Source organism: Hippoglossus hippoglossus, chromosome 14 (genome assembly GCF_009819705.1).
Source record: "Hippoglossus hippoglossus isolate fHipHip1 chromosome 14, fHipHip1.pri, whole genome shotgun sequence".
Lineage (NCBI taxonomy): Eukaryota > Metazoa > Chordata > Actinopteri > Pleuronectiformes > Pleuronectidae > Hippoglossus > Hippoglossus hippoglossus.
Window position 1 is genome coordinate 3,426,498 of NC_047164.1, and position 13,425 is coordinate 3,439,922.

Sequence of the window (13,425 nt, forward strand, 5' to 3'; positions counted from 1 at the left end):
ATAAAAATCTGTCATGTCTCAAGTGAACGCTAAATAAATGACAGGAATGTGTTCAAACCCACAGATATGGACGCCTCCCATTTGCAGATAAAGGTTTAGGCCTTTAAAAAACACTGGTAAGAAGAAAACAGGGGGGAAACTATACGAGAAACAAAGAGAGCGCAAGCGGCACAGTGAGCTCCCACGACGGTTTCGGAGGATGAACGGTGACAGAGAACGGTCGAACGCCGCTTTGCGCGTCGATCATTATAGTCGCTGTAAACGATCCCATCAGATGTTGGTGAGCGTGGTGGAGGTGATGAGGCGCACAGTGAGCGTGCCCGGGAGGTCGTTGTCCTGGCGGTTGCCCTTGTCGCGGAGGTGAAGCGTGAGCTGCTCCTGCCGCTCGTTGGGGTCGCTGAACATGATGACCTGACCCAGGAAGGTGTCCACGATCATGTTCTTGTTGTAGATCTGTTGGCCGCACGTGGGGGGGAGGCAGAGGTCAGGAAAGGGAAGGTAGGGAAAGGAGGAGAGAGAAGGGAAGACAATAAGCAGTCAAGAAAATATGCAGGGGACAGGAATTATGAAGTAGAATGAACAGATTTGTAGAAGATTTGTAGAAAATGTCAGAGGAGCAAGAACATCGTGGTGCATCTGTTTTAAACATCACTACAGCTTCCACATGTTCAATATCTCCTAATCAGTCCGAGATACGAGTTTACAGATTTCAAAGTTTAAATAAACTGGTGTCAGACTAAGACTCCGTATCAGTCAGTTACCGTGAGTTCAAATATCGGTGGAGAAAAATGCGTCTCTATTACAAGACTGAACCGACCTGCAGAGCGTGACCACGTCCGTCTCCTTTCACGAGACAATTTCACACGTCTGATTGAGTAAATTTAATACCACATCGCCAGGAATGATTCCCTAACAAGTACTTCCACACATATCCCCTGATATTGAGCCTGTAATTGATCGGTTACGGATGTTCGGCGAATATCCTCAGTGGCTCGACTCTCACGTGAGATGAATGCAGGGGACGTGGACGCGGCGGTTTCACCTTTTGTTTGCCACCAGAGCAGCAGCACAATAAAAAACCTGCTTAAGTTGTGATTGTGTTTGATGCCCGAGACCAAACAGTCACACGAGGAGCTGATACACTTTGGTTGCAGGTCAGAATCCCTCATGAACGTGGAGCTGTTGGCGTTTGGTCATTTAATGTCTGCGGAGCGGCGGCTCACCTCGATGTGGATGCCCTCTTTAGGTTTCTTGCGGTAGAACAGGCCTTTGATGTCAAAGTTTGGGCACCGTGTGTCCTTGTGAACCGGAGAACGGACCCTCTCCCCCTCACAGGTGATGATCACGTACGGATCCACAGCTGCAGGGGAAAAAACATCTGTAAATCAAAACACTGTGCTGATGAATGACACTGATCACTATGCATCTAGTGGGTTAATTCCAGATTATACAGTTTGATACGGTAAAGAACTTGTGATTATTGGCATTATTGATTAATTTCTGATTTATATCACTTTAAAAATATAAATATTTTAAAGTAGCTACACCTCAATCAGCAACAGCAGTGATGTGATTATAATATAATTGAATTAAATTGATTTATCAGTGTAATAATGTCATATTTGTACGTAATTAAATACAGAGGAAAAAGTGCTTTACTTTTAAATAACTTCAGTAAATGTTGCTGATAATATGGATATTTAAAAGTACTTTCAATTAAGTAGGATGTTGAATTAAGTACTTATTTACTTATTACATATTTAGCTTAGTAAACAGTTCTGTTGTGATTTTCTTGGGCTTTGGACGATGTATATACAGTATTTCATTAATATGAAATTTACATTTATATTATGGGATGGATATCTGAGGAATGAAATGATGTCAATGAAGAAAGTTAATCAATTCTGTAAAACACTCACATCCTGATCACCAGTGGAGAAGAAAAGACATTTACTTAAATATGCTTCTTATGTACAATTTTGAGATATTTGTACATGATTTGAGTATTTCGTTTAGTTACTTTACTGCAGTAACTGAGGTAAGGAGCATTTCTAAATTGTTATATGGATACAAATGAAAAACATTTTAATTCCACAGTTCATTCAAAAGGATCTAAACATTAAAGCCACTATGTGGAGGATATGAAAACTTCTGACTTCACCAATTAATAGTAGAATTCTATTGTTTTTTATAGCTCACAACAATTGAAAAAATGGTAAAATCACTTTAAAAATCTACACATAGTGGCTTTCAAGGTGAGTGAGTTGTAAAACGCACAGACACGTGTGCACACTGTGAGAGACTGAAGGAGCAGGACTGTGTGACTGCAGGCAACAACTACACTAAATATCTATGCATTGAGTTTCAGCAGAGGGCGCTGTGGTACCTTGTGCTTTGCTCAGGAGTCTTTTCTTACTAGGATTGAGGCAGTGAAGCTCTGTGCAGGAGTTTACAACACAACAACATGATCATCAACATGTAGAATCACATGATCCAAGATGCAGCTGCTGTTCAGAGACGGTGCACGGCTCCTACCTCCGTTGGAGTCCTGCCCCTGCAGCCCCTCGGCGTTCAGTACATGGACCTGAGTGACCAGCTGAGGGTAGCCGCACATCCCCGTCCAACACGTCTGAGGAGGGTCGTCCAGGGTCAGCTCTCTGGGAAACACAGAGGTCACATGTATGTTAGAGGATCGGTGACCGGACGGAAGCTTAAACTGATCTTCTGCAGTATACAAGAGAAACAACATTAGCACAACCAGGGTTCAGTTTGATCCAGACCAAGACCACCTCTTTTGGTCGGAACACATTTTGTCCCCGTTGGTCTGGATCGTGGTCGGAGGAACTTTTTAAAACCTCGGAGTAAACTGAAAAGTCAGGAGGTCTGGACCAAACAGCGGAGGAGTGACAGAACCCACACACACACAACACAGGTTATTGATTTCTGCACAAAAATCGATTGTACTAACATAAACAAATCCTTATAAACATATTAGCACAGTTGACTTGTTGAAATGCAAACTACAGATCTAACTATTTTACTTAACGTTAGAGAGAAATGTAAAAGCAAAGCAAGTGGAGCAGGTCGATTTAGAGTACGTGACTTCATCCTGACATGTCAAAGACAACTTTCTCTTATGTCTATCTGTCTTTTGCCGTCACTACCTCCCTCAGGGCTTCAGCTTCAGTTGAGCTGTCGGACTCTTGAGATGTAACCAGGGATGGAAACACACATGAAAGGATAGTTTACAGATTTACTTGCAGTCTGAAGGCACATCAGTGAAGACACGCAGGAGGAACTCGCCCTGCTGCGTCGGGTCAAACGTCGTGGGGATGATGACGTAGCGGCCCTCCTTCAGCTCCTTCCTGAGGAAGACGCAGCGCGAGTTGATGTAGATGGAGCCCGCTACTTTCTGCTGGGCCGAGTGCATACGGTACTTCCGATTGAGCTCCACCTGCAGGATGAAAGACACGCTATAGAAAAGTGTTGTGGCGGTTTCTTTGATCCGTGCATGCGTTAGTGGTGTTTTTGTACCCGGTGAATATCGAAGCCGATGGCGAGGTTTTCCCCTTTTCCCTCTTTGGGCGTTGCTCTCTTTTCTTTTTGCTGTAAGCAGATCAACACCTCATCCTCCACCTTCTTCACATCAAACACATACTGCAAAGAGGAAAAGAGGAAAAGAGGAAAATCACATATCACACGTCTCTCTGTGACGCACACACACGCTCACATCAGCACCACAACCAACCTGAGGGTTCTGCAGGAAGGTGGCCTTGTGATTGATGCAGCCCCCCGACCGGTTGCGGAGGGGGTCCTGGCGATGGACCCAGGAGCCCCTCATCACCTCCTCCTCCCAGGTTTTGTGGATGCTCAAGTAGGACGTGTTGATGAGGCGACACAGGATCAAGTCGGTGAAGTACTGGCAGAAGTCGTCGAACGTCATCCTGCAGGAGGGCAGGAAAAGAAGAGGAGAGACACGAGCGGAGAGAGAGAGGAGAGGGAGAAGCTTGAGAAGAAGAGCTTTAACAGGTGTAAAAATAGAGGAAATGAAACCAGAAACAAAAGAAAGGGTCACAAGTTAACGTGAGACGGGGATTTGTTGACAAGGAAAGAGATTTTACTGACGGGAGATTTTTAGGAAACAAATAAACAATAAAAATCACAACAAAAACATTCAGCGTTTCCCTCATAAATGTAATAACACTATGGAAAAGTCCCTTTCAAGGTATAGTTTGATGCTTTGGGAAATATTCTTATTAATTTCATGTCATTAAATGATAATATTGAAGATCACTCTGGTTTTATTGATCAGAAATAGTCACATAACTTCAAATAAAACCCAGAAGTGGTAGTTTTTACACCTCGGTTTTTGTACTGATTAAAAAAATTAGATGTATCATGTTAATTACTGAACTTTAGAGATGCTGAAAGGTGGATTTGATTAGTTTCTCTCTGTTTTCCATTTTTATCTTAACCTGCTGTCGGCTGATGCCAGCAACACCTTGATAATCAGTTTGAGGGAAGGAAACAACAGAAGCGTCAGGTACACTTGGTTCTCACCAGAACTCGCCGTCGTCCTGCACCGTGACTCCCAGCTTCTCCCGCTCGCTCTTGCTCACTTTGTTCCACTCCTCCGAACTGAGATGAACAAAGACAAGAGAGCAAACGCTTTGTTTACAGCAACTGCAGAGAGAACCAGGCTTTGATCAGAAGCATGTTGTTTTTATTACAGATGCCTTTCTTTCTTATTTCCCCTGAGTTCTAAGTATCGGACGCGTCATTGTTTTCTGATCGAATAGCATTTCATATTGATTTTGATTGTTATTAAAAAACCCAGTATTTCTTTTATGTTGCTGTCTTGAAAAATTCTGAAAAAATATTTTTATACAACTGATTCCGCCAATACAAAAAAAACATTTATATATTATATAACCACGAGTATTTCTTTTTAAAGTTATCTTTTTATTACTATTATTTCTTTAATGGAAAATACAAAATAAAAGACCTGCAACACCTTGCCAACATAGAACAAGGGTGTAGGGGTGTGTCTTCTTAATCCTCAAATCACTTTATAAAAGAAAATAGAATACATTTGCATTATACACATCTTTTCAAATCCTTGTCCTGATAGAAAAAGTTAATCTTTTCATTCCATCCATGTAAATGTCAATCCCATAGTCAACTGTTGGAATTTCCACTTGAACCTCCTGCCAGAAACAGTAGTTAGAAGATCTGGTGAAGTGTCTGTGAATCTTTTAATTATCTTTCAATTAAAGGTGCAGATATATAAATCATGTATGTGTTTCGTCCCACACGGGAACTATGAAGAGTCTGTTGGGGAAACAAAAGCAACCTGTGTGCAGTTGTTACTGTGAATAATATGTCAACATCAAGGTCCATTCTGCATTCACAGCTCCGGGGAAACGAGCCTTTACTGGACGCATTAGCTCCGTGTTTATGTCTTTGTGTTTATGATTCACTGACAAACGTCAACATCTCAACAGTCTGTCAGACTCCATTTACTGTAACGGGTTTTTATCAAACCATGAATAAATTATTCAGCGCGAGCGAGTCGATGATTGAGAAAGAGGAGAGATGACTCACGTTGCCTTAATAACATCTTTCTGTCTTTCAGGCCTTATCAATAATTCAGGCGGTATTGTGACACAGCTTCACCACCTCCCTGTTTGTTTCCCTGAGTCTGGGGAGCTGACGATTCACAGACAGAGGGACGACCGGGGAGCGACTTCATCGCAGCTTCGCCTGATTCGCTAACAAGCGAACGGCAGCGGAGAGGAAAAGTGGAATGAAACACACTTTTCTCGGGGACAAAAAGAGCCGTAATCCACCTGATTGAACGGCCCCTTGTGCAAACCGGTCATTTTTGATCCACTTAGCCGTCTCAATTGAAGGGTTAGATGTCCCCGATTTGGCCTGTCTGTTACGGGAAGGGTCCCGGGGACGATGATGCGTGAGCAGCACTGCACCGTTCACTTGTGTTCTCCAGACAAACAACACTCCTACTGGGCTGAATCCAGTGATTCTCGTTCACCCTGTGGCCCATTAGCTTGATTGCAATCTCCACTTTTCATTGTCAACATGACATTTTCCTATTGTGCAGCGTTCCCGTCGTCACCGTGGCCATTAAATATGGATTTTTTTCCCCCAGTCGTTTGTTGTTTGCTTATTTATCGCATGCAGCCTCTTAGAAGGAGCAGTGGCAAAGGAGGACAAGTGCGTTTTGACATTTTAAAAATTAAATATCTGAACTTGTTAACGTTGGTGAAAAGGACACGTGAAAAACAAAAAAAGGACGACTTCATTGTATCTGTTGCTCTGGTAAATGTCACATCTGACTCACATGGATTCGCAATATCTTGAAAATGTGGATGATGAGTGTGTCGGTGGCAGTGCTGTAATCACCTGTCGCTCCACGGGCCACTCCACTCCTTCTCCCCCCACGGGTTCCTCATGCGGATCATCTGCAGCTTCTCCGATTTGAAGAAGGCCAGCAGTCCGTGACCCAGCCGCACTTTCCGTACGTCGGTCACAGCGTACGCGTGGCCTTTGACCAGGCCGCAGTCCAGCCGTGCCTCCATGTCCTCGATCGTGGTCGCCTGGGTAACAACGAGAGGGATCCGGTTGTGTAAAGAGATGCTGTCGTGAATCACTAAAGTTATTTACAAGAGGGGGGGGGGGGGGGGGGGGGGGGGGGCGGTACAGTCGTCTGGGAAATAAATAACAGGCAGACGTTTGGAAGAAATGTCTGTTTTCTGTTATCTGCTTTTGTGTGTGAACCAAAACTGATTTTTCAAAACACATGGGTGTGTAATGCCCAGAAAATGATACACAGGGAGGTTGTGGAAGATTTGTACCATTACTGCATGAAACATTAACGGATAACTAGCTGGGTTATGATAACATTTTGTTTGTGAAAATAATTACTGAGATCTGGGGACACTGGTCTTCACATGCCCACAATTTCAGCCCAGAAACGAGCTCAGGGAAAACCTGCCCAAACCTGACAAGCATAGCTTTATCTTTAAGTAGCAGGATGCTTCTCCAAGGCTGATAACCTATCTTGTCATGTCAAAGCAGTGTTTCCTCTCTAAAGATTGGTGGTCGCCATATTCTACTTTGTCCTGCTACAGTTTCATAATGAAACAAAAAAAGCTAACATAACATTATAGGAGATCTCTAAATTGGGTTTTTTTCTCCGTTGTTGCATTGTATAACTGTGCAGCTCTATTTGCAGGGTGCTTGCTCGCTTGCTCTTTAATCCATTAAGTTTTTCCCGTCCACACAGACAGTCAGACCTCATAGTTGCCCTGTAATGCAGTTCTCTCTCTCACACTATAATTTAGTAATATAGTCTTTCACTCAGAATCGGTTGTAAGTGAGAGGGATGTTTCATTGTAATCTGTCCAGTAGCAATCCTGCTGATTAACAGACACACAAAGTGAAAACCTGACCTCCTTGGCAGAGGTAAAAAACAGAGACCTGATCCGAGGGGGGACTTGAGTGTGTTACATTGTTTTTCCTATCATTATGAAACTGCGGAGGGACAAATGAGTCTCCGACAGGCTGCCATAGTCTAAGTAATTAATGGGAAACTCTGCTTCAACATTAAAAAAATGAACCCGAAGTGAACACCATCCATCTCGTCTGCACTCCGTCCTGCTGACAGTTCCCCATTAGCTGTGCTGATCAAAAACAAGGTTAATTTCAATCTGCAACCCAGAAGCTCGGTTTGAGGGGATAATGGATGGAATGCAGAAAAGCTTTGTGTCTGGAAGCAGCAGAGAGGACGGACGAGGTCGTCTCAACCCGACGAAGGAGATTTTGTCACAGAATACCAGTGAAGCATGAGTTCAACTTGAAAAAAACGTATCATTTAAACTGGTGCATTAAAGGTGATCCTGCTTTAACGTCAAATTTACACGTTGAAGTTGCAAAGCTGAAGTGTAGATCAGTTAAAACGACCAGTGTTTATCCGATATTCAGCCAGGAAACAGGAAGATGTTCTTACTTATTAGCTTAAATACCTAAATATAAACCGGAAACTCAGCAGATGTTAATGATTCCCCACCGATTTATCTGACTAGCTTTGTTGAACCCTGTAGTTTCCTGTGGTACAACTACGAGGTGGAGGTTTTTATTGTATCAGAGTGATACTGCGTCTCTCGGCTCACCCTGATGGAGCAGCTGATGAGGCCGTCCCTGTTGTGGACTTTGAGAACTCGTTCAAACAGCTGGTTACGGGCCACTTCGTCCGTCGCCATCTGACCCTCCAGCAGGTCCACGGGCTCCGAGACGCCCCCGGTGAAGTCCACCAGAGCGTCGGCCGTGTTTCCCCCGTCCAAAGCCTCGTAGCAACCATAAACCCTGCAGCAAGAGGACCAGAGGTGGGAAACATTTATTACAGATACAATTAAAATTAACTGACGAATGATTTAGTCATTTTTAAGCAAAATGGATGAATATTTGCTCAATTTATTCATTTTCTGAACACTTAAAAAGACAGGTCTCCTCATTATCTTTGAATGGGGTCATTGGATTTATAATGGTGGTAAATAGCTTCTCTTAAAGTCGTGTGGCAGAAGTTTAAAACGGTTGAGAAGAAAGTGTATCCGTATATCTGTTGGCACTGGGACTAACTTGGCATAGGCCTTCTCCACCAGGGCGCTCCAGAACTCATTGCTGTCGTTGGAGTGGCAGTAGACCAGCTGGTTGTCCACCGTCGGTAGCCGGTCGTCAATCACCACATCCACCCACTCGCCAAAGCGCCAGAAGCGGAAGTGGAAAATCCCGGCGTAGGATTCTGGCTTCTCTGTGTCCCACTCCTGCTCCTTCCAGTCTGGGATGACCTGCAGTGGGCGGGGGGGTGGGAGTAACAAGGGGAGGAAGAGGATGGAGGAAGAGGAGCAGAGGGAAGGTAAGCCAAACAAACACCGGTTGGTCCACAGAGCATGAAAAGCGTCGAGGTGGAGTTGACTGCAGACCCTCTCAGAGCCTGCTGATGCATTTAGGATCAGGGGACGAATTTATCACCTTGGCCCTCTAGCTCATAAATCCTGCTGTAATAGGACATGGGTGAGAGGTAATAAAATGTTTGACTGCAGTGTGTGTTAGTGTGTGTGTGTGTGTGTTTGTGTGTGTTTCAGCTGCTGCATTTGTTGTCGTCCTGCGAAACCGCTACAACACAGCCTCCATTTTGTGAGCTGCACTCATCTATTATCCAGGGGGCAAAAAAACTAATTCAAGTAAAGCCTCAAAGGATTTAAAGGTATCGAAATTTCCACGACAATAAAACACAGAGCGATAAACAACCGCCTGTCAAATACAGAAATAACCGAAGGAAAGTCACAACATTCGGGATCATTTAAAAAGGGTCAATGCAGCTTTATGGAGTTTTGTTCATTATGTATTAATCAGTAGATTTGCTGGAGAGTTAATTTGGACCCAATCTTACTTCTAAAACTAAAATGACTTCTACAGATTCTGCTCATTGTGTATTTACATAAACACACAGAGAGAGAGACTATAAATAGAAGTTCTGTGTCTGTAATGGATTTATAGGAGCCAATGCCAATATTGTTTTATTTAAAAAAACTGTAAATAATAATAAGTATATTTTAACGTAAAATATATATACACACATCTTTTCTACATTATTTAGTCTGTGGAAGTCTGATATGTTACTGATGGGTCAGGCTTGCATTGTCCAAATCCCTTCAGAGAGCAGCGTCAACGTTCTCTTCTAATCATAAATCAAACCCTGTATTGATTAAAGAAGTCCTTCACTCAACATCCTAATTAAGCTAAAGTATCAATATCCATATTATCAGCCAAATTCACAAAACTCTAATTAAATGAAAAGCACCCGTTCCCATAAAAGGCCGATATATCAAAGCTCAAATCAGCCGAACTCATCGGCCAGTGATCAGTCTATGATATAAACTCTCCTTGTTTATTTAAATCGATACCTGAAGAGTGCACAGAGTTATATCCTGCGCAGCCACAACACCCAGTGTAACGGGTACTTCCTGCACTGTGTCATGTTGTGATTGCCTCTCAATCCCTTGAGCCCGCTGTGACTCAGTGTTAACCCAGAGGACCTCACCTCAGAGCCTCGCTCCGAAAGGGCGCCCACGAGTCCTCCGCGGCAGGCAATAAAATGTGCAAATGATGCAGTGAGCGACACCACACGTGAACTGACTGACACGGCTCCAGCGGGCGTCCTTGGAGATGTCAAGGTGCGCAGACCGAACAGGGGTTCCTGTCAACCCTCCCCGCAGGAGGTGACACTCTGCTGATGGAGAGAATCTGGCGTCTACAGACTCCGACTGCGAAGCAGCAACAGCCTCTTTTAAAGGAGGCGGAGGAGAAATATAAATAATTTTGTAATCCTATGAGAGGAAATATTTCTTGCACTCCATCCTGCTGCTGATTACTCTCTCACGGCAGAGACTCTATCTCAGTTTTCATCTGGAATCAGTGTCGCTAGGCAGCAACTAAACTCTGGTTGGCAAGTGAACTGATGAACGTCCAGAAACACAAGCAGCCACCTTAGCTTCTCCTGCTGTCTGTTGATGTATATGTATATGTATACGTCTCCTACCCCCCCTAGACAACAGCAAACAGGGGGCCCCCGTACTTTCTCATTTACAGCATCACTCACACAAGCCTCTGGGATGTTAGTAATCAGTACTAGAGAGGTACTAGTCACTAGTCACATCCGCTACTAGAGTCAGGGAATCTGTAACTAAGCAAACACGTGAGTCAAACAGTACGAAGCCCGGTCCCCTGAAGGAAAACCTTGTGCTGTGGTTGCAAATGTCATTAGACCTGGTTGCTTAGCACCTCTGCTCATTTGTTCTCCGCCTCCTCCCTCTTCTATCAATGTGAGACACTCACGCAGACTGTGAAAGCCTGCAGGCAGGAGCAGAGAGTGAGTTACTGGACAGAGGGAAAGTGAAGTGACGCTTTCGTTTGGACGTAGCTGTCGATTTGAACCCAGCCTTGCATACGGTCATCGACCTCTCAGGCCGCTGAGCTGTGCCGTCCCGACATGTCCACAGAGTTGGAGCAGGCCTTCCGGCCGGACACCCAGCTGACCGAGGTGATGCGCCTGCGGGCTCAGTCTCTGCAGCAGCGAGGCCAGAAGAGGCAGGATGGCGAGCGGCTGCTGCGGCCCAACGAGGCCGTGTACCGACTGGACTTCACCAAACAGTCGCTCAGATTCTCACATTGGACAGTGCGGCTGCCGGCGGTGGGACACCTCACCGTCACGGCCACCTCGCAGCTCTGGACACCTGACCTCACCCACCTGATGACGCGTCAGCTGCTGGAGCCTGCTGGGGTTTTCTGGAGGTCGCCGGGTGATGCCAGCGATGCGCCCGTCCAGTGCTACGAGGCCGATTCTCACGAGTTTGGCGAGAGAATTGCAGAACTCGCCAAGGTAAGGAAAGTGATGTACTTCCTGTTTGCGTTCGCAGAAGGCTGCAGCCCAGAGACTCTCGACTGCTCCATCATCTTCACAGTGGACAATTAAAAGTGGGAAATCCCTAAAAAACCTGGACAAATACTTGCAACAGACTCTTCTTCTGTACTTTGTGCTTGTGAACTTGTAGTTGACGAAGTGAATTTCAGGTTAACCCTGTATTTTTGTATAGATGATGAAATCTCAAATCCAATAACAACTCAAGACTTTTCTTATTTCTTTTGCAGTAAAAAAGATTCTGCGTCTGTGAGCTTTGTGCTGAACCTACTGATCACAAACTGAGTTCCTTTATACCTTTCTAGTCTTTGATACTCAGCGTGAATCGAAAATAAATCGAATAATACAAACAAACAAAAAAGTCTATCTGTGTTTTGTTAACCGACGTCTGGAGCACAGACGATTCCTTCAGCTTGCGTGTTAACTAAACCCGTGATCCTCCCTCTCCTCCTGTTTGACAAACAGCCGGCCCTGACGGGTTTGGTGGGGATGAGTCCCATGTGAGATAATGGATAGAGACAGCGTGTATTTGTTTGCATGTGTGTGAGCGTCTCCCTGCGGACGGCGGAACAGGTTCATGCTGCCTCATCCATCTCCGTCTTGCACGGTGACCCTGACAAACAAGAGAGGGGAGGCATGTGGATTTCATCTCCCAGCCTCCCCCCCCCCCCCCCCCCCCCCCCCCCCCCCCCCTCGCCAAAGGGGATAAAGGATAAAACGGCAACTGTGACTGGAAACGAGAAGACGCTTGTCAGATGAAAAGCGAGAGAAAAGAAAATAACGAAGACGTCAAGAGGTATTAGACTCGTCTTTGTTTTTGTTTTGTAACTAACTCGCCACCTGAACCGTCAAATCTGCCGAGGCTGGATCTCCCTTTTCCAAAACGTCTCACGCTGCACATTCTCTGGAGTCTCAATTAAATTGATTTTGCCCGACAGCCTTGGAAACATGAATATGAATCATTATGGAGGGTCCTCAGTGCCGTGTGTCCTTTTGTTTGTCACCTTTTGGACCAGGAGTTAAACAAATGAAACAGGTTGGAGGGAAATCCTCCTCCTGATTTTATTATTGAAGAGATAATAAATAAAGACTTTGTGTTGAGTGATGAAAAAGATCTAACGCGTCCAAAAATTAGAAGATAGCAAAATGAAAGGCACCTCAGTTTGGCAGGTAATTATCATGTACAAAATACAGACTAATAATGTTTTGAAGGACCAGCTCTCAGATTCACTGGGGATGAGTCTCTGTCCCCGAGAGATTTGGACCATTATTTATAAAGGAAGTGAAGCTGGTGGCCAACAGGAGAATGAACAAAAGAACGACTCTACACACAAAGAGCAGGTGAACTAATCTGATTTTACAAAAGGTAGACGACGGCAACAACAACAGCAGCTACAACACAGACACTGAAGCTGAGGCCAGATAGCTTGAAGTTTTCAGGTCACTTAGTGAAAGTGTGCTACACAGGGTTTCTGGAGGTTTCCACAAGTTAAATCTGAAACCTTTAAAGACCAGAATGAATGAAATTTAAGATCTATCTCACAGATAAAGGATTATCAGAGTCCTGGAATTACTTACACTTCTCTATAACTGAAGATAAAGTGAAGTAGTAACCCTCGACACAACACAGACTAGGGCTGGGTGATATCAGGTAAACTTTTACCTCAATTACAAATCAATTATAGTTTATATATCTATATATCTATATAGATATATAAAGAACTAAAACACAGAGACAGGAGGGTTGTGGTAAAGATCTTAATAATGTTGGTAACAGCTAAAAAACACCAGAGGAATCACTTGTGTCTTTTATCTGTTAAAGTACATTAATACATTTAGCCATCAAACTAACGACGATCTATAAATCGACATAAACACATAGATAACTTTTCAATCTTTACTTATGTTTTCAGACTTTAAATAAA

At 44.1% G+C, this 13,425-nt stretch overlaps 2 protein-coding genes across 3 annotated transcripts in view; one reads left to right on the plus strand and one right to left on the minus strand.

Annotated features, from left to right (window-relative positions):
* Window positions 1-230: 230 nt before the first annotated feature.
* capn5b (calpain 5b) overlaps window positions 231-13,425 on the minus strand; it is a 29,935-nt gene continuing 16,740 nt past the window's right edge. Inside the window, exons 4-14 of one of the 2 annotated variants that reach the window (XM_034607705.1) lie at window positions 8,659-8,867; window positions 8,193-8,385; window positions 6,424-6,617; window positions 4,561-4,638; window positions 3,749-3,944; window positions 3,535-3,657; window positions 3,258-3,454; window positions 2,536-2,657; window positions 2,387-2,437; window positions 1,224-1,360; window positions 231-453 (exon numbers count right to left, since the gene is read on the minus strand). In XM_034607705.1, coding sequence (XP_034463596.1) covers window positions 271-453; window positions 1,224-1,360; window positions 2,387-2,437; window positions 2,536-2,657; window positions 3,258-3,454; window positions 3,535-3,657; window positions 3,749-3,944; window positions 4,561-4,638; window positions 6,424-6,617; window positions 8,193-8,385; window positions 8,659-8,867 — 1,683 coding nt within the window. In that variant the 3' untranslated portion in view covers window positions 231-270. The remainder of the gene's footprint in view (window positions 454-1,223; window positions 1,361-2,386; window positions 2,438-2,535; window positions 2,658-3,257; window positions 3,455-3,534; window positions 3,658-3,748; window positions 3,945-4,560; window positions 4,639-6,423; window positions 6,618-8,192; window positions 8,386-8,658; window positions 8,868-13,425) is intronic. The other variant, XM_034607706.1, reaches the window with a different exon arrangement.
* ompb (olfactory marker protein b) lies at window positions 10,875-11,845 on the plus strand. Its single transcript, XM_034607710.1, has one exon. It carries the CDS (start codon window positions 11,072-11,074, stop codon window positions 11,552-11,554), a length of 483 nt encoding a protein of 160 aa, XP_034463601.1. The 5' UTR covers window positions 10,875-11,071; the 3' UTR covers window positions 11,555-11,845.

Excerpts from the sequence above, each read along its gene's own strand:
- ompb (XM_034607710.1), top strand. The coding sequence starts at position 11,072 with ATGTCCACAGAGTTGGAGCAGGCCTTCCGGCCGGACACCCAGCTGACC.